General features: G+C 42.9%; 1 protein-coding gene across 1 annotated transcript in view; it reads right to left on the bottom strand.

Annotated features, from left to right (window-relative positions):
* LOC135223980 (uncharacterized) overlaps positions 1–21,149 on the bottom strand; it is a 206,969-nt gene that overhangs the window by 135,595 nt on the left and 50,225 nt on the right. The window contains exon 4 of the mRNA XM_064262902.1: positions 3,980–4,191. Within this exon, the coding sequence (XP_064118972.1) occupies positions 3,980–4,191 (212 nt within the window). The remainder of the gene's footprint in view (positions 1–3,979; positions 4,192–21,149) is intronic.

Raw genomic sequence — 21,149 nt, 5'->3', positions numbered from 1 at the left:
AACAACATGTTGATGGTCCGGGCGACAGAAGAATTCTGATTAGAAAACGGGAATGGTTCCTAGTCCTGCCACCCAGGGCAGGGCGGTAGATCACCTGACCTACCGGTAGCGTGTGCCGCGAAATTTGAAATTCTGTCGGAGACGACGGAGTCTATAGCTAAGTATATATCTGGCAGGGAAGTTGAATGTATAAAAATATATTTACCTTCCCTCTGCGCGCCGACTCGCGGCCGCAAGTCTCCGAAATGCGTACACCGCAGTATCCTAATATTTGCTCCTTTTCATATTAGCCGTTTTATAGAGTATCATATATCAAAATGTGCGCAAATTCATGAAGAATACAATATAAAGTAATTGAAGGTTGTAGCTTTTTCCATCTCCGAAATATGTGCATATAAAAAAATATATAAATAAAAATTTTGACATTCGGTCAACTTTAACTCGTCCGAAATGGTCAAAATCTGCAATTCTAATCTAAAACTCTTACAGTATCGTAATATTCAATCATTTGTCTTTATTTTGAAACAAATTGGAAGTCTCTAGAACAATATTTAGATTTACGGTGAATTTTTGAAAAAAACATTTTTTTACGTCCACGCGTTACGAATTCGTACATCATTTTGTGATAATATTTTTCCGGTGTTGCTTTTATTGTTTTACAATGTATTATATATCAAAATGATTGCAATTTAGTGTACAATACAACGAAAAAAAAGTAACTCGTTAGCTTTGACCGTTTTTTCCACAGCGTGATTTGAATACAATTAATTTATCTGATTATGCTACCATATATCGCATTATTTACATATGGTAATGATATTATTTTTCATTTCTGATGGTTGCATACTAAACTTCAGGCAATGGCAAAATAATGAGCCAAAAATGAACTCTTAATCTTCAAAACTAAGCGCGCTGTGATTTTTTGGAAAAATTATTTTTTCCGCTTCCGCGCTCACTCCAAACCGACCCTGGCATACGGGAGAGGTTTTGATTTTTAGGGCTTCGGCGTAAGAGGGTTAACAGGATATTTGCCCAAACATTGGCACTTAAATTTGTCAAGTATGCAAGCTTTTGAACCTGATTGTAGCACCCTAATGAACATTGATTCATCCACTACTTTTCTTGTCACTTCTGAGGATGCAATTTTTACCACTGCTGTTGACCAAAGATCTAACCAAGAAGCAGTCTGAAAGACAGAAGACGACGTTGCTTCTAACGTAGCAGCCTCTTGGCAAGTCATCGAAGGGCATTCCATCTTAACTTGATATAAGCTTAATCCAGGCCTTAACTTTACCACACTTGGGTTAATTTGTCTAGATAGCAAAGGAACCGTTGGTGTCATATAATATTTCCTATGTTTCATCATTGGGGGTGGGATAAACTTAAACAATCTGTTCAATCTTAAGGAATTATCCCTTCCCGCAATCCGTGCATTTACGTGTTGTTAAACGGACTCCGCATGACTTGAACAAGGCAATTCATATGACACCTTTGTATCCTTTTTCAATCCAAACACCATGTCAATCCCTGGAGGAAGCATACTGGCAGGTGTTTCCGTGCCCTTCGAAAGGTTATTGAATTGACGAATCAAATCAATCACCTCCGCATACGAAGCCAGAAACACTTGGTTTTTGCCTTCCTCCGGTTCTAACGTAGTGTGTTCAGCCACAGGAGACGCTATCACACTCCTATCCGCTGACAAACATCCAGGTGCTTTCAAGGCCATCTGCCCTGACGGCTGCGGCCTCTTTGATCTCTGATGGCCGTTGACGGCTTGATCCCGAATAGTCAGTAGGAAAACGAGACTGCCTAACTCCTTCTCTGCTCGCAGATCTAGAGCGAGAATCTCACCTATACCTCCAAGATGAAGGCTCCCTCGAAACCGAGCTAATTTCTTCTCTATGACTATTGATATCGTCTCCAACGATCATCGGAGAATTCGGCCTTGATCCCTCATCTAAGCGAACAACGCCTCTCACCACCGTATCACACGAGGTTACCAACTCTCTATTATTCGACCTTTTAATGAGAGTTCTTTCATCCTTTCTCCGTATTTTAAAAGGTCTTACAGGCAAAACTGGTATCTGTGCTTTATTCTTTGTTGCACTCTTCGCACCCATCATTGATTTTACCAACGGCATTATAGTCTCTCTTAGACTCTTTGTAGTCTCTGCGTCAGCCACTAGCCCAGCGACCGTCGACACTTTCGCTCATTCGGACTCTTATAAACGCTTCGTCCGTTAGCTTTAAGCTTACCAGCCACTGACTTCTTTACTTTCTTGCTGAGCGGGATGTGACAGTCCTGGCTCGAAGATGGAGAAGAATTCACTCTCCTCCTCTTGGCCCGAGGATCAGTCACGAAATCCTGTATCCTCCAACGCTTGACTGGTACACGCAGCGACGTCATCGAACTTAGCGATGATGCCGAGCTAGAGGAAGAAGACGAAGAATCACGCCTTTTCTTTATGTCTTCCTTAACTATTTTCTCCTCTGGATCTTGTAATTTCTTCATGAATGTGTGTACCAACAAGTCAGAAAACGTATTTAGCTAAGGAGGCAGCGAAGTAGATCGAGAAGCAGTAGGCTGTGACATCATCGCGTCTGCCATGTCGGTGTGTGACGCCGGTTGTGACGTCACCAATCTTGTAGGGAGAGACTGGGCGGCTGCTGCTGGCATCCCTGCGTTTGCAGCAAAACTACCTCCAACATTCTGCATCGCCGGAAACATTGAAGTTGTTGACGTAGCCGCGGCATTAGTTCCCATAAAGTGCAGGCCAGGGGGATGAAGAACATTCAGCGCTGCCGGACTCTGCTGGAATCGCGACGCCATATAATGAGAGAGCAAACCCTCCAAGGTTGGTAAGCCTGGTAGGCCTAAAGCTGTCCATGTACCTTCCATTCTCTGCGCGTCGGGAGCCAGCACCTGGAACAAAGATGGCGATGCTTCCCCCATCCCTGCCGGGAACAACAGAGCGTAATTATGCATAAAATTACCCAAAACCCCTCCTGGAGTTTCCGATAGCAAATCACTAGAAGAAACTGAAGGAGTATGGGAAAAATCAAAAGCAGGCGACGAAACATATGAAGCAGTCTGGTGTATTGCCGATACAAAAGAAGCCGGCAACGCTTGGTCATCCAAAGATGGCGTCGTCTCCTTTCTTTTGTACTGGCCTTTCTCATAAAACTTCCTCAACTGTTCCACCGACCAACCATGACAAACAGAACAAGGATTAGTAATTGTACATACGTTTTCTCTGCACCTACTACACGTTGGATGAGGATCTATCGACACCAAAGTTAGAAATCTTGAACAAGGAAACCCACTCACTCCAGGGCATTTCCTATGTCTCTTCTGTGAATCGGAAGTAGTTTCCGATGGTGAAGCAAAAATCTCCATCTCACAATGTACACACTCTTACAGATCACACTCACACTGAGCATACCCAGAGATAGAAATTAAAAATAAAAATAAAAGTGAAATGAATAAAAACAGGCAAATTAAACCGGCTTTAAAACAGATAGAAAGTAAACATGTCCTATCTTAATATCTTAATGGCGGTAGAAAAGTAACTGGCGGGTCATGGGACGCCAAGGGCATTCTGGGTAATACATGCCCTGTGACCTGGTATAGATGCCAATAGTCCCTGGATCTCACAAGTTCAATTTTAATTCTACCGGTTTCCAGCTTAGCGCTAGTATTATCCCAATGTTAAGACCGAAGGTTTGTTTCGTATATGAACAAACCATTTTTCAAATGGGTCTGTGGTGGCTTTCTATATGATGTACTCATTCTCTATAATTTTATTCCATAACTTTGCTTAGTGCTGAGCTTCAGATTCCACAAAACACCTTTGCAGCAAATTATGTTCTGCTAATTTTCATATTTAATAAAAATGATCCATAACCAATTTCAATAAATCAATTGGTTACAACAACAAAACATATAAAACCTACCAGTACAAAACATTTTTAAACTAACCTGTTATATCACCATAAGATGAACCAGTATCAGGGGTAGGGCTGCTAAAGGGACCTGGCATCTGTGGTCCATATACAGGCCCAATATCAAAATCACTTGGTTCTAGTCCTGGCATTTCATTTAAGCCTGAATTGTCTGCCTGATGGTTTTCTGTCTTCAAGAGCGAGTAACCATAGCTTGGATGTGTATTACCATAATGACTTCCTCCAGAGCTAAAAAAATAAAATTAAATAAAATTAAAAAAAATAAAATGTTAGAAGTTCTCAACACCTGCTACAACAATTAGTACTTTTTTTTTAATGCTGTCACAAAAAAAAAAATGAAACGTAAATGAAGCACAAAACTACAGGACAACAGATTTTATGTAATGACAAAGTTAGATTCCTCTCATAATTTAACTAATCCACCACAAAAGCTTTTCATTATTTTCATTTGCTAACACTAATCTGTTGCTATATGAACTAAGGCTACACTTTAATACCCTATACCTCAGCACATCCAGTCAATCAATATCTTTGGAAGGGTTTCCCAATAATTATTATGGATTAGTGGGCTTCTTTTGCAAAGCAAATCACGGCAATGTTTATGCCAGTTTATCATCACCTGACCAACCTACCTCATGAGAAAGTAAAAGGTAAACAAAATGGTTGCACCTACAGGCAGAAGGTAAAGAAAATTGACACTGTCATGCGAGTTATTATATGGGGAAATCTGATTTTTAAACATGAATAGATGTATGTTGCATCCTTTGTAATACAAAAACTCTGCTACAGTACATAAAAGCAGATATGAATGGTAGAGTTGGACAGAGTACAAATGGACATCAGAAGTTCATGGGTCCATGAATGGAGTAAGGAATGAATATGGGAGTTGGAACTGGAAATACTGTCTGCATTAACCTAGTATGTGAAGACAAATGGTTATCTAGTGGAGTAAGGAATGAATATGGGAGTTGGAACTGGAAATACTGTCTGCATTAACCTAGTATGTGAAGACAAATGGTTATCTAGTAAAGTACACTAAGTGGTGGAATACAGAGCCCAATATATTACCTCGTGGTTAGGAGGGAGACAAGTGTTGTAGATAATAAGGTCATTCTTAGTGAGGCATGTGGGAAACTACACAGGTTACTAGTAATGGATATGATGATGAGTAAAAACCCAAGGAGAGGTTGAAGCATGCAGGAATCTACAAAGGTTGCTAGTAATGGATAATATGATGAGAGATCAAGAGTCCAACTTTCGGATCTTAAAGAAAAATTTGAGGAATTTGCATATCATGGATGTAAGAGAGACATCAAATAGAGGGAAAAAAATAGAGAGGGAGCAAGCTGGAAAATCTGAAAATTTTGGAATGATATAAAAACATGAGTATGTGCAGAGGAAGCAGTCTGGCAAGCAAGTGGCTATGGGATATCAAAATGGGAGAAAAGTGGTGGTGGAATAGAGGTTCAAGATTTGATTAGGATAAAATCGAAGTCTTTTGACAGCTGGAAGGCATTGTAGGTGCAAGATGCTCAGGATCAAAACAGACAGAGACTAAGAGGATTGATGGCAAAGCTATTGAAAGAGCCTCAGACAAGGTAAATAGAAGGTAGGAACAAGGATATTTTCAAAATATACAAAAAGGGAAAGTGAGCAAGATCAAGGTTAGCCTGAAGTAATCAAAGGTAAGAGAGGGAAATATCTTGCATAAGGATGATGATACAAGAACAGATGTTCAAATTATTTAAAACATTATTTCAACCCAAGATAAAGAGGAAATTTTGGGGATTTGGGGAGTATGGAGGGGTCAGTGATGAAGATGCACTCTATATGAGTAAAGGTTATGTAATGGCAACAGGTCCATCGGCGGTGCAACCTGAAATTGGTACAGAGGGGGAAGAATGGACATCGGAAAAATTAAGAGAAATCTGAGAAGCAGAAGTAATGCCAAATGACTGAGAAGAAAGTCTGACGTTGAATGTTTTAAAACAGATGGGAGATATAATTACTATGTACAGTAATTAGAAGAACCAAAGTAACCCAACATTTGCTAAAAGTTTTAGAAAAATACCTGATGAAAGATTACAAGCAATTGTGAAGATTGGCAAACAGCAGTACCGTTTCATTAGAAGGAGAGATATAGTAGATGCTGTCATTATAAAACAGTTACAAGTTGAAAAACTGGAAGGTAACGAAGTTTTATTGGGCTTTTACAGACCTAGTGAAGGCATCTCATAAAAGGGTAACAAATCAGTAAATGTTTTGGTGTTTAAGAAAGGCAAAAGTGCCTGAAAAAGGAAAAAGTGCCTGAAAAATGGGCTTGGCTGGTTGAAATGATGTATAAAAGAACATACTACCAACAGTAATAACAGTGAGACACGACAAAAATGTTTGACATTAACCCTCTTACGCCAAAGCCCTAAAAACCAAAACGTCTCCCATATGCTGAGGCGGGTTTGGAGTGAGCGCGGAAGCGGAAATTTTTTTTTTTTTTTTAACAAATCACAGCGTGCTTAGTTTTGAAGATTAAGAGTTCATTTTTGGCTCCTTTTTTTTCATTGCCTGAAGTTTGGTATGCAACCATCAGAAATTAAATAAAATATCATTATCATATATAAATAATGTGATATATGGTAGCGACAAAAAAAAAAAAATTTCATACATAATTATATTAAAATCGAGCTGTGCGAAAAACGGTTAAAGCTAACGAGTTACTTTTTTTATCGTTGTATTGTACACTAAATTGCAATCATTTTGATATATAACACATTGTAAAACAATCAAAGCAACACAGAAAAAATATTATCACAAAATGATGCATGAATTCGTAACGCGCGGATGTAAAAAAATGTTTTTTTCAAAAATTCACCATAAATCTATATATTGTTCTAGAGACTTCCAATTTGTTTCGAAATGAAGAAAAATTATTGAATATTACGATACTGTAAGATTTTTAGTTTAGAATTGCAGTTTTTCGACCATTCGGATGAGTTAAAGTTTGACCGAAATCAAATTTTTATATATATATTTTTTTATATGCAAATATTGCAAAAATGAGAAAAGCTACAACCTTCAAATATTTTTGTTTGTATTCTTCATGAATTTGCGCACATTTTCATATATGAAACTCTATAAAACGCCTAATATGAAAAGGAGCAAATATTAGGAGAATGCGACGTACGCATTTCGGAGATTTGCGGCCGCGAAATGGCGCGCTGAAGGAAAGTGTTTTTTTTTTTAAATTCACCATAAATCTAAATATTGTGCTAGACACTTCGAATTTGTTTCAAAATAAAGATAAATGACTGTATATTACTAGATTGTAAGAGTTTTAGCTTACAATTGCGTTTTTTTACTATTTCAGTAGAGTCAAAGTTGACCGAATGGAGTTTTTTTTCTATTTATCGTGATTTATATGCAAATATTTAAAAAAAAGAGAAAAGCTACAACCTTTAATCAATTTTTGTTGTATTCTACATAAAATTGCGCACATTTTCATATATAAAACTTTAAGTAACGGCTAATTTTAAATGGTGCAAACATTTCGACAATAGAAAGAAAAAATTTCTGATTTTTTTCGGAAGAGTTACCGCGCGGACGTAATAAAATGTTTTTTTTTCATAAATTCACCATAAATCAAAATATTGTGCTAGAGACTTCCAATTTGTTGCAAAATGAAGGTAAATGATTGAATATTACTAGAATATAAGTGTTTTAGCTTACAATTGCATTTTTCGACCATTTCGGTAGAGTCAAAGTTGACTGAAGGTTGAAATTTTTGCACTTATCGTTATTTATATGAAAATATATTTCAAAACTGATAAAAGCTACAACCATGGGTTGTTTTTAGTTGTATTGTGTATGAAATTGCGCACATTTCCATATATAAAACTTTATGTAACGGCAAATTTAAAATGGTGCAAACATTAGGACAATCGCACGAAAAAAATTTATCGGAAGAGTTACCGCGCTGACTTAAGGAAAAAGTTTTTTCATAAATTCACCACAAATCAAAATATTGTGCTAGATACGTCCAATTTGTTGCAAAATGAAGGCAAATGATTGAATATTACTAGAATATAAGAGTTTTAGCTTACAATTGCGTTTTTCGACCATTTCAGTAGTCAAAGTTGACCGAAGGTTGAAATTATTGCACTTATTGTTATTTATATGAAAATATTTCAAAACTGATAAAAGCTACAATCATGAGTATTTTTTTATTGTATTCTACATGAAATTGTGCACATTTTTTTCATATATAATACCTCATGTAACGGATAATTTAAAACGGTGCAAAAATTATGTCAAAGTGACGAAATAATTTTTGAGATGTGTCAGATACTTTTTAGTGCGATAAGAAAGAAATTCGCGCTTGCGAGCCTGCGTAACGATTGTAAACAAACAACGCCTTGATTTCGTGAACCTCCCAGCCGCCCCTAAGGCGGCGTGATTCAACAGTTTTCGGCTGGTAGGCCTATAAGTATTTTTCAGCGAATTTTAAAAAAAACTTTTTTGAGTCAACGTATAATACGTCCAATCGGCACCCGACAGACAATTTATGTCGACGTTTAATACGTCCAATCGGCGTAAGAGGGTTAAGCTAGTTGACATCAAGGATAAGCTCTTACCCATTTCTTTTTGTAATAGTCATGGATATATTCAGTGAAAGAATTAGAAATTAATTTTTGGGAAATGACATACACAGATGATTTGGTGATTACAGCAGAAACTGAAGAATTGCAATTCAAAGTAAGAGAGTGGTATGAATCTCCTGAAGGGCATGGAACGAAGGTAAATGTGAGTAGAACTACGGTTACGGTGTCCAGGAAGCAGAGAAGGGGATAGCTTATTCATACATGATAGAAGAGGCCTACCTTCAAAACAGATGGAGAATTTCAAATACTCAGGACATGCTTTAAACCAAGAGGGAATATGTTTAGGTAAGGCTGAAAGCAGAAAACAGCTTAAAGGAAAAGTAGGGAGGCAGCACAGGTAGTGTGTGACAAGAGGATTCCCAATAAACTGATAATAGAAATCTATTGAGAGGCTGGAAAAATTACATTTTCCCTAACTATACAAAACTAAGGTCCTTTTTACAATAGGAAGGTTACTAGCGGCAGCTGAATAGGTCGTAAGCTTTCGAACAAGGGGTTCGGTAGTTTACTGCTTGTCCGACAGTGTGGGCGCCGCGCGACTGGGAGGTGAAGAATCACTTTTGCTTTAGGCCCAAGCAAAAACTACAGAGTGAGGGGTGGCATGAGGTGGGACTATGTGTAAAAGGACCTCACGTTTGTATAGTTAGGAAAAATGATATTGTTAAGATTACAAATAAAGTTTTGTACATACTACTGGCAGATATATACTTAGCTATACTCGGTCGTGCCGACAGAATTTCAAAATTCCGCGGCACACGCGACAGGTATGTCAAGGTGATCCACCATTCCCGCCGCTGTGTGGCGGGTCTGGAAACCATTCCCGTTTTCTAAGCCCATAATTTCTCTTCACTCTTCTCCGAGGGGAGGATGGGTGGGCCATTAATCGTATATATCTGCCATGTAGTATGTACAAAACTTTATTTTATCTTAACAATATCATTTTTGTACATGAAAACACTTACCTCAGCCGATATATCTTAGCTGATTGGCACCCTTGTGTCGGGTAGAGACAGCTAAAAACACAATGAATAAGACTTATACTAATAACCGTAAAAAAACAGGGAAAAAGCACATATGTTCTTGATAAAATATCCATGGTCTGACCTGATGGGCTGAAGACTTCATGACTACTGTCTCTGAGTCTGCCTGCCTCAAGAGTCCCAGCGAGGTATGGACCTATGGCTGAATAACTCTTTGATCTGTCAATGGGGGCTAGCCCCTTACAGCGTAAAACAGAGTCTACGTCGGGATCGTACCAATGGGGGCTGACCCACTTACATGGTAGAGCTTGACCTTTGTCAATCAATGGAGACTCCCCTTTTACATGACAGAGTTAAGGTTACTATAAGTAAGTTACAGGAGCACTGAGCAATCCCATCCACCTGACCATGTTTTAGTATGTTATAATCTATGAATTGCAAGAGGGTTCCTATTCCCCTCTACAATTCAACCAATTAAAAACAACCACCATAAAGAGATTAATTAAACACTAAGTAAGTTTTCCGAAGGGTTAGCCTCAGCCCCTTCTCCAGCACTGAAATTCGCCGAAACATACGCTCCCGAGCAAAGCACTTTTCGTAAGAAATTTTTACGTCTCTTAGGTAACTGGGAGGCAAAAAACAGAATTACATACTCCAACGTAGACCTCTATAAGTGCCTGCAGAGACCATGTTTTGTGAAATGCCATTGACGTAGCTATGGCTCTCACTGTCATGCGCTCTTACTCTGAGAAACCTTGAGGTGCTATTCATCGCAAGTAAGGTGAGTCTTCCTTTATTACATCCTTTAGAGATGTAAAGGGCATTCCTTGAAATCGATCTTTCGTCTCTTACAGAGCACCAATACTTTCTTCTTTACCTCCTAGCAACGCTTTCTTCTTCAGGTAGAACTTGAGTGTGCCTATGACACAATGTCCTCTCTAGTTCTCTTCCTGTTAGTGAAGAGAGTTCCTCTTATCTCAAAGCTTCTTGCCAAGGTTTTGAGGGATTTTCATTCTTTGCTAAAAGTGGTTTAAAGGTCAATCGCTGAATCCCTTCTAAACCCCACTTTTACCTTTCCCAAGCTTGCAACTCGCTAATTCTCTTAGCTGTCGCTAACGCGAGAGAATAAGGACTTTTCTAGTTTAAGTCTCTAAGAAGCTGTGTGAGACGGTACAATTTTCCCAACATTAGGAACTTTAGGACCCACAATCCAAGTTCAAGCTAGGTTTCTTGAATTATATGGTCTTTCGTGGTTTCTAAATACCTATAAGGTCATGGAGATCTTTATTATTGGTCAGATCTAGTCCCTCTATGTCGAAAGACTGAGTCCAGCATACTTCTGTACCTTTCACTGTTGATAAACGTGCCAGGTTACAGTCTTTTCTCCAAATATAGAAAAAATCTGCGATTGTCAGTTAACAGAAGTACCTGAAGAGGATATTTCTTCCATCTTACAACCATCTCTAACAACTCCCCTTTCGACTGATAACCCTAGAGGTGGAGACTCTTCTGGCTCTTACATTCCGTCGCCACTTCGCGCGACAAAGCCCCTTGCTCCTGCAAGTCCTTTGAGAACAGTCTGAAGGGGTCAGACTTAGAGCGGGGATGTTTTTGGGTGAAATCTGTCGAAGTGGGGGTTGTTTGAGAAGATCGTTCCTTTAGTGGATAGCGATCTTGGAAAATCTACTAACCACTCCAGCACCTCTGTGAACCCATCGAGAGCTGGCCAGAAAGGGAGCGATGAGGGTCATTACTTGTTCCTTCCGAGCAAGCGAACTTCCTCATACTTCCCCTAACTATCTTTGAATGAGGAAGGCGTATTTGTCCAAGCCTGTCCCAATCTAGCAGAAAGCTGTCTACTGCTACTGCTTGTGTATCCGAGATCGGGGACATAGTTCTCTAATCGTGATTCTGTTAGGTCGCGAACACGGCTATATGGGCCTTCCCCACAGATGCCACAGTTGGTTGCAAATCTGAGGATTGAGAGTCCTTCCGTGGGTAGGAAGGAACTTGGTCTTTTCTGCTCAACGAGCTCTGCCCGGACCATTGTCTCTCTCCCTGCACAACCTTGTGAAAGAGAGATCTTCCGTTCCCCTGAGCCCAAATCAGCAGATTCCTTTGCTGATTCGTACAGTGAAAAAGGAATGCGTCCCCCCTTGTTCCTTATATATTCGAGGGCTGTTGTGTTGTCCGGTGGATTTGAATCCCAACCCTGAGACTATGCTCCTCGAAATGAACTAGAGCTAAGATGAATGGCTGTTAGTTCTTTTCTTGTTATGTGCCAGGACCACTGTTCTCCTTCCCAAGTGCTGACCTCTCTTCCGAACCTAGGGTGCTCCCCCCCTGAATCTGAGGCGTCTTGCAAATAACGCTAGGCGAGGGTTCGCTAAGTGAAGGGAGATTCCCTTGCTTAGTTTTTTTGTGGATCTAACCACCAGCGGGTATTCTCCTTGATTGCCTTTCGAGATCGAAGGTTTCTTCTCCCAGATTGTTTTGACTTCCAAAAGCCCAAGCTCTCCTTCAGATAAATTGAAGGGTAATTAGGTGTAAGTCTTCGAAGGAAACGAAACTGTTCCATCGAGGAGATGGTCCCCCAGTAAGCTCATCATTCCCTCGCGTAACAAATGTTTCTTTCTTAAGAAGACTGCCACCTTTTCTATGCAGCGTTCTCTCCTTTTCCTCGAAGGATACGCTAGAAAATCCCGAGAATCATCTGAATCCCCCAGATAGACAATACTTTGCTGGGAGTTCAGCATGGATTTCTCTGCGATTGACTAAAGTCCCATAGGACTTTGTCAAATTTAGAGTAAGTAAAAGGTCCTCCAGACATTTTTTCCTCCGATTGGGCTCTTATTACCCACATCGTACCAGAGTATGAGATCCTGATCCCTTCCAGATGTAGCCAATACGCTACATTCTTCATGATGTCCTGACGCCTTGAGGGCAGTCTAAAGTCGAAACACATACGCTCGGAACTGGAATATACTTTCCCTTGAACTGAATCTTCGATATTTCCCTTGCTGCCGATGAAATTGGCAATGGAAATAACGCATCTTGAAGGTCCAGGGACCACCATCCAGTCCCCTGGACGAAGAGCAGACAGAACAGAGGAAGACGTCTCCATCGAGAATTTCTTCTTCAAAACAAGAAATTCAGGGCACTGACGTCGTAGAACCGTCCTCCATCCCCCCCGATGCTTTCCGTACCGAGGAAACAACCGATTGTAAAAATCCGGAGACTGGAGATGCTTGACCCGTTCTAGTTTCTACTAACTTCTACCTGCTTCTTTGGAAATCAGCTGTTCCACTTTGCCTGCAAAATAGCAAGCTTTCCGGACGCGGATTCCAAGTATCTGCAGTCAACGCCACTTGAAGTTCTAGTCAATGAGGATTTTTCCCTGAAAGGGATCAAATTACCTTTTTTTCGGATCGAGAGGGCCCAATAGTCCGCTCCCTTCTGCGCCCAGACTTTTGCAAAGTGGAGTAGTCCTGGCGCCTACTTTTGTCTGGATGACTCCCTGTTCATCAGACTTCCCGCATGGACCTTCTAGATGGTCTACTGCACTTTCTTTCTTGGTCTTCGACCTCTAAGAGGGTCCTAGAAGAGGATGCACATCGAAAGGCCTGTACAAAAGAGGTCCTCTCTCTTTTCTCAATAGGCCCCACGGCCGGCCTAACTGTTCTTGGTGAGTGAGTGAGGAATCCTGAGTTGCCTTCTCCGAGAGATTTTTGCAACCTTGCTCCTACAGTCCCCCTGTGGGAACAGATAGGGACAAAGGTGCAAAAAGAAGAGATGCTCTTTGTAAGGGTGATACGGCTCTTGCTAGAAAAATCTAAAGACGATCTCTTCTTTAAGACTCTGTTCCGAAAAGTGAGGCAACTCTACGCGTAACCGTCCCATAACCGCTCTGTCCAAGCAAGCCGGACCGCCTTGAAAGTTCTTCATGGAGACAAAGTCAGTGTCCCTGAGCTCTCCTTAGCTAACGTCCCAACCAGTCCATGAAGTTGGAAATTTCTAGGGTCTTAAAGAGGCCCTTTAGAAGGTGTCTAGCTCGCACATGCCCCACTGTTGCTTAGCAGAAAGCAAAGACTTCCTCCTGAAGAGTCCACTAGAGAGGCGAAATCCCGTCTGCGGATGAAGGGAGGCCCTAACCCCATTGTCCTTGGTCTTCGGTACCACCTTCCCGGTTACCCACAGTAACTTGGAAGGAGGCCGACGAAAAAACTGGTTTTGCCCAGCTTCCCTTCTTGGGTTAACACTCTGAAAAGGTCTTTAGGCCTTTTTTCATACAAAGATGCAGGCGCATCTTGACGAGGAACGACTTTGATCTTTTGTTGCTCGACATTAATGATCCTGGTCAAGGAGGATCAGCAGGATGAAGGGAGTCTCCGAACATCCTTGAGAAGCAAAGATGAGAGCCTCGTGTATCCATAAACTGCTACATCTACGGGCTTCCTCCCTCTTCCGATACTTCCTTCCAACAGATCCCACTGAAGGAGACCGTTTGGGATTGAATCGGGCTCTTCCCGGGAGAGGTAGTCTTTCCCGATAAGGGGCGCGGGCTGAAAGCTCGAACTTCTATACGAAGAAATGAGCTCCTGTCTGTCCAAACAATCTTGGCCCGCCTACTCGACTCTTGTTGTCTAGGCACTTGAGGTTCGCCAGACTCGCGGCGCTTGATATGGCTCCTGACGCCCTGATTCAGGGCGCTTGAATGGATCCCTGCGCCCGACTCCTGACGCCTAACAGGTCTCCTTCCTGTGGCGTCCTAAACCACAAACTCTTGATGCCTCGTACTCCTGCGTTCCCTGACGTCCTGGCGCCCTGATTCCTGGCGTCCTGACTCATGGCGTATCCGGGAACTCTGCCTTCTAGCAGACCTCCTCCTGAACGGTCCTGAATCCTTCCTGATTCCTATCAATCCTGTGGCTTGCGAGGCTCTTGACGCACGCCCTTTCTTTCTTTGCGTCTCACTGCCTCTTTTGCGCCTGCCTGCTCCTGGTCCTGTAGTCCCAAGGATCCCTGATCCTAAATTGGTTTAGTTCTTCTTCAGGTTCCTTGAACCTAAACCCCGATCGGACTTCTGCTCGATTCACGTCGTCTCGCAGGAGAGAGGCTACGTTCTTCCTGTCTACCAGGATTCAAAGGCCCTTGCACAGAGGGCGCTTTGGGGAGAAAAATGCCCTATGGGCGAAAGGACTCTCCTGTCCGAGAACAACTCCTGTCCCGACGAGTCCTCGCGACGAAGGCGATAATCGCCTTGGAGATTGTGGGGGTTCTCCTCCTATACGAAGAGGGTCCTTAAGGAACTTCTTATCTATGGAGCGAAACATCTTTCCTCCTTGTTGAATCCTTAACGAAGGAGCCTACTAAAGAGGCTCAGCTGCTCTTGTAGGCAGGGAATTTTATCAGACCTTCTTCAGTAGAATCCTGAAGAGAGGAGCTCCTCTTGTCTCGTCAGTTATGGTCCCGAGGGCCATTCTCGGTAAAACGCTCTGGGCTGGAATCAGCCGCGTCTCCTTTTGCGCCTTCCAGGCTCTCCTTCAAAGGGCTCGATTGAGAGGCCGAACTCCATCCTCGTTTTTAGGAGCGGAAGAGTCTGAGGCCGAAAAACATCTCCTTAGATCTTTTCTGCGCTATCCAAGCAGCCTGGGCTTTAACAACAGGATCTGCGAAGGGACTCCTGACCGTTGGGGATGTTCTGCATCCTCCCTGCTGCTTTCGACATTCCTCCTCCCCTGTCCGGGAGTTTGGAAGAGGTCTATGCCTAGGAGCACTGGGACACTGCACATATCACTATCACCACTCTTACCTTCATTTAGGAGCTCGTAACGAGCTTGCAGTTCTTGATGGAAGCTTTAAACATTTTCCCTCTCTGAAGAAGAATCTTTTGGATGCAGCACAGGTAGAAGCGCTGAGGCTAAGGGAAAAATCGTTAGTAGGAGAGTTTAACAACTTCTTGTTCTAGAGAACAAGATCTACTAATGACCTAGCTGAAGCTTTCCTTACTCTATCTCTCTCAGCTTCTTAACATATGAAGAAGAACGCCTTCCATTCAAGCTCTGTTGGGTTTTGCGCACTCAATACGGTGTTATTAAAAGAACATCATTCTCTCGCAGTTAGCGCAACACTATGAGGATCTACCGCCGATTTCGGTAGCCCTAAAAAAAAAAAAAAAAAAAAAAAACCCCCTTGCCCCCCAACCTTCCCTACTACAACTCTAACTAGGTGAAGCCTTAGCGTCAGACATCGTGAAAGAGTAGCCAATACAAATTGAAAACCAGTCCACAATAAGCGATGCCAAGCCAGAAAAAAACAGATACTCACCAAATAAACCAAACTCCAAATCTCGGCAAACGAGTTGCAATCCATGGGGGGGGAGAATTGGAGAACGAACAATAGGTGTTTGTCCGTTCAACCGACAGAGAATTATGGGCTTAGACACGTGAATGGTTCCAGACCCCGCCACCCAGCGGCGGGAAAATGGTGATCACCCTGACCTACCTGTCCGCGTGTGCCGCGAATTTTGAAATTCTGTCAGGACGACCGAGTCTATAGGTTTTTCGAAGTAATATATCTGCTGGGTAAGTTTTCATGTACAAAAATGCAATTTTTGGACAATTTTCATTTGTTTCGACACGGGATACAAACCTTTCGGTCCTTTTACAATAGGAAACTCACTTCTTTGTGGAGGAAATATGGTCTTTTGTGAGCAGACTGGTGTTCGCCCAAACCTTTGGAATGCCTCCCTGGTCGTAAGAGCGGAGGGAGGGCTCCAAGCCCTCTGTCCAATTGAATCGGGGTGTGCCCGCAGGATCAATGGTCAGACCTCTGACCAGATTACTAAGAGAGAGGCCAAGCGTATCTCTTCGTACCAGCAAGCAAGAAACAAGTTCCTTTTTTTGCAAGAGGCCAACATAAAGTTATGGGTTTGTCTCTTGTTGGCATCCCTTCCCCCCTTGTTTGGGGGAAAGTGGTAGATTTCTCATCCTATATCCCTAGTGAAAGGGATAGGATGGGGCTCTGTTCATTATCTCACCGCACCTCGTCTTTATCCAGCATGATGACGACCTCGTATCCCTCTGCCCCAGGTAGAGGGGAGAAAAAGTATGGGAAGAGGATTCCAGTCACACAGACACACTCATTCACTCATTCCATTCTTACAGTCACACCAGGACGCGATGCTGTTCACCTGTGCGAGGGGTCTGTGGTTAGCTACACGTGTTGGCAGCCACCAACGGGTCCCTCAAGGAAAAAGTATCAAGGACCTGTGGGCAATCCCCGAATGTAGGAGGTACAGGTAGTCTGGTTGGCCCAGTACCCCCTGCCTTCAGGACTCTGCGCCATGGAGAAGTTCTTTTTGCGGAACGCAAGTGAAGGACAAGTGCTCCTGGACTTTTGTGGCTCTCGGACGTAGCGTATGGATTTCGTCACTACCATCACACGCCTCGTACCTCTCCTGATCACCTCATGCAGCCAGAAAGAGCGTGTTCTTGGGATCTTTCTTTCTTGGTCCCCCGGTGCTAACAAGAGCGTCAACACTCAGGCCTGGGTGTCCGAGTTCTCTTCAGATAGGGGAACGCCGTAGCGCCCTCAACAGGACAAAGTAGCATCTCATCCCATCATTATTGGTGAAGTCCATTAGGAGGGGATTGTGAAAACTCGAACCTGTCCGTCATGGATCGACTGTTTTTCTAAGTCTTCGCACGAAGTTCGGGACGAAATCGAGCACACAGATCCCCATCCCTGAATGTTTCACATCGAAATGAGCCATGAAAGTTCCCCTACTCTCTTCGCCGATAGCCATGGCCAGCACAAGAAGAGGTCTTTAGGGTCAAATCCCTTGTCTGAACAACTCTCGGAGTGGCTCGAAGGGTCTTTGAGTCTAAACTCCTAAGGACAAGATTCACCGTCCCACTCAGGGGGGTCCTGAGTTCCCTGGGGTGGGCAAGACCTTTCAAAGCTCCTCATAAGCAAGGAGATCTCGAACGGTTTTGAGAGGTCCCAATCTCCTCAGTTTCATGACTAGTGCCATGGTGGCTCTATATTCCTTTTCAACTGTGGGACTGAGAGGAGCTGTTCTCGCTAATAAAACGAGGAAATCCCTACCTGCTGTAAGAGTGGCTTCTGAGAAGAGATAGACCCTGTTACGACACCAACCACAGAAGAACGGCCCACTTCCCTGGTACCACGCTGCAGAGGGACTTTTGTCGTTTTCCAGACATCTCTGTTGCTGCGCTACAAAGAAAAGCTCTCGTTCGCAAGAGAATGGGGAATAACAGCCGCCGTGAAGAAATTGTAGAAACTGGACTGCTCATGGTATCCGTTCTTACGTGTGCTGGGCGAGAAGGTTGTGCCAATGGGGAATCTCTCGTCGTGCTTCTGCAAGCAGATGCGCAGGTCGGATACCAATGGCCTGATGCCATTTGGGAGCCACCACCAGGTCATCCTGAAAGATTCGGGGTGGTCAGCACTTGACTGGATCACCTTTGCGAATCAGGCTTAACGGGGGAAAGGCGTAAACGAAGAGGTTGTCCCTGGGTGTTGAAGAGCGTCCTCTGCAGCTGCCCATGGTCCCCTGCACGGCTGAAAAGAAAACATGATATTGTTTGAATACAATAATTTTCATACTACTTACCTGGCAGATATATACATAGCTAATGACCCGCGTCTCCCGACAAGAAATTCAAATTTCGCGCCACTCGCTACAGGTAGTCAGGTGATCTACCGGCCTGCCATGGGCGCAGGACCTAGGAAACCATTGTCCCGTTTTATCATCATATATTTTCTCTTCCACCTGTCTCCTTGCGGGAGGCTGGGTGGGGCCCTAATCGTACATATCTGCCAGGTAAGTAATGTAAATGAAACTTTTTTGTATGATAACAATATCATTCTTCATACAATCACTTACCTGTCAAGGAAAAAAAAAAAAAAAAATATATCATGCTGGATTGGCACCCTCGTGGAGGGTAAGAGACAGCTAATACTGGAATAGACATGTAACCAACATCTATTGTAGGTATGAAATAAAAACCTTGGTTTTTCCTACCTATAGGTGGTATACTTCGTGGGTGTTTGCCCCGTAGTTTGCATCACCTCAAGAAACTTTAGCGAGATATTGATCTATGCCAAGAATTCTTGTGGAACTGCCGAAGGGGTCTTATGCCCCTTACTCGGCAGAGCCTGCAAGTGACTTTGTCAATGGGTGCTGATCCACTTATATGAACAACCCACCTATTAAGGAGCCACAACCAATCCCGACCACCTGACCTAACCACCATGTTTTAGTATAAAAATTGCTCCGAGTTAGCCCCAACTCTTCGCAACAACCGTAAACTCCATACCAAATTGCCACAGCGCACACCAATAATTTTTCAAAAAAAAAGATACTCATCTACTAAAAGATATCACAAGATTCCTTACTGACTTGAGTGACTGCCGCGCTGTTGCGTATCTGCACTTGTTCAGCAGAAGTCTAGAACATATCTATTAGAACATAAGTATTAAAATTACGATTGGTGTCAGCTCCTGTACCCAGTATTGTGCCCGCAGACCAAAAGGACCTAAAGGAAAAAAAACATTTTTCATGTGCACGACACGTCCTTCAAATAGTAGAAGCAACACAGAAATTACATCTCCAATATGTCGCTCTCAAGATATTCTATTGTGACATTTTCTCGAAGAAGAGAGCGACGTCGCCACTGCTCTCACTTCATGAGCTCTTACTCTCAGGAGTTTGAAAGAATCATCCGTGCAAGCCTTATGAGCTTCCGTAATTACTTTTTCCTGACAAAAAAGGCTACAGCATTCTTAGACTAGGTCTTGAATGGATCCTTTCACTGATGCACCAAAGACCTTGTCTAGACCTCCCAACTGTTTCTTTTCGTAAGTAAAACTTTAAAACAGCATTACTGGCAAAGGAAGACCTACTCCCGGTTTCCCTGCCGACGAGAACCCGATAATCCTTTAACCTCGTAAAATTTTCTCGGCCTAGGGGATTCGAATGATTTTATTCTCGCCAAGAATAATTTCCTGAAGGAAAGGGCGTGAATCTATATTGAACCCGACGTTGTCACTAATGGCCGCGTATTCACTAGACTCTTTTCGCCGTCACCGATGACAAAAAAATAAAACAGTTTTCCTCATTATATCACAAACGAGGCCAATGTAGGGGTTTCAAATCTCTCTGAAGACAATAACTTCAGCACTTACGTCTAATTCCAGTTAGGGGGAGAAGTATCTTAGACTTCTTGTTCTCAAAGCCCTAATCATATCATGTAGATCTTTATCGGTTTCCCAAATCTAGGCATCTATTCCCTAAGACTGCCGATAGCATACTCTATAGCCTTTATCGTGGCTACGAGAGAAGCGATTCTTCTCTCAGAAATCACAGAAATCAGCTATTTCTGTTACAGAGGAACTGGAGGAGTACAACTTCTTCGACTTAACACCACCTTCTAAAACTTCCACTTGGATTGGTAACCGGATAGTGGAAAGTTCTCCGGAGCTCTAGCGATCGAGCTTGCTGCTTTGCTAGAAAAAGCCTCTCGCTCCTGACAGTCTTTCGATAGTCGAAAAGGCAAGTCAAAGCAAGAGCGGTGAGGTTTTGATGAAACCTCTCATTGTTGTCTGAGAAGATCCCTCCTTTGTGGAAGTGGATCTGGTGAAGTCTACTATCCACTCCAGTACCTCTGAAACCACTCTTGAGCTGGCCAAAAGGGGGCTATCAGGGTCATTTCTTGTCCCCTTTGGAAGTCACAAACTCCTGAGCCCTTGCCACGAATCTTGAATGGGGGAAATGCGTAAACGTCTACTCTGAGACCATCTAGCAGGAAGGCTCTACTGCATAGAGCTCTGGGGTCCTTCCCACACACTGAACGAAGACTTCCAGTCTCCTTCGAGAGGAACGTGGCAAAGAGGTCCGACTATGAGGAGTCCCCCCCAAAGAGACCAGAGTATTGCTGCCAAACGTCTGAAGTAGAGGTCCATTCGGTATGAAGGACCTGGTTCCTCTGCTCACCTGTCCGCTCTCTACGTTCCTTACTCCTGAAACGACCTCGTCAATAAAGAGATGTTCCGTTGCGATGTCCCCAACGCAGTCTCTTGCGAGTTTCCGTAAAGGGCAATACGAGTGAGTACCTCCTTGCATTCCGACTGTATGCAAGAGCGGTTGTATTGTCCGCATTCACTTGTACACTTTGTTTGCTTCACTAACTGTTTTCGAAGCTCTTTAGAGCTATGGTGTACAGCCAACAGTTTCTTTTGCAGTTTATGGTGCCAGGACACTTGAAGAGCATTCAAGTGCCTGACACCTCTCTCTTTCCAAAGTTGTCTCCCAACCTTTTTCCGACGCGTCGGAAAACAATACAAGGTTTGGGCTTCTGTATTTCCAGGGAAGTACCTTGTTTTCGCCTCAGTGGGAGTGACCACCATTCTAAATGGCCATTTTCAACAGATCTGGAATGGGAAAACTGTCCGAGAGGAGTCTTGTCTTCATGTTCCACGAACTTCTGAGGAAGAATGAATAGGACGGAAGATGAAGTCTTCTAGA

Source organism: Macrobrachium nipponense, chromosome 20 (assembly GCF_015104395.2).
Source record: "Macrobrachium nipponense isolate FS-2020 chromosome 20, ASM1510439v2, whole genome shotgun sequence".
Classification (NCBI taxonomy): domain Eukaryota; kingdom Metazoa; phylum Arthropoda; class Malacostraca; order Decapoda; family Palaemonidae; genus Macrobrachium; species Macrobrachium nipponense.
Note: the sequence above shows the minus strand (reverse complement) of the source record. Positions and strands in the feature narration are given on the sequence as shown.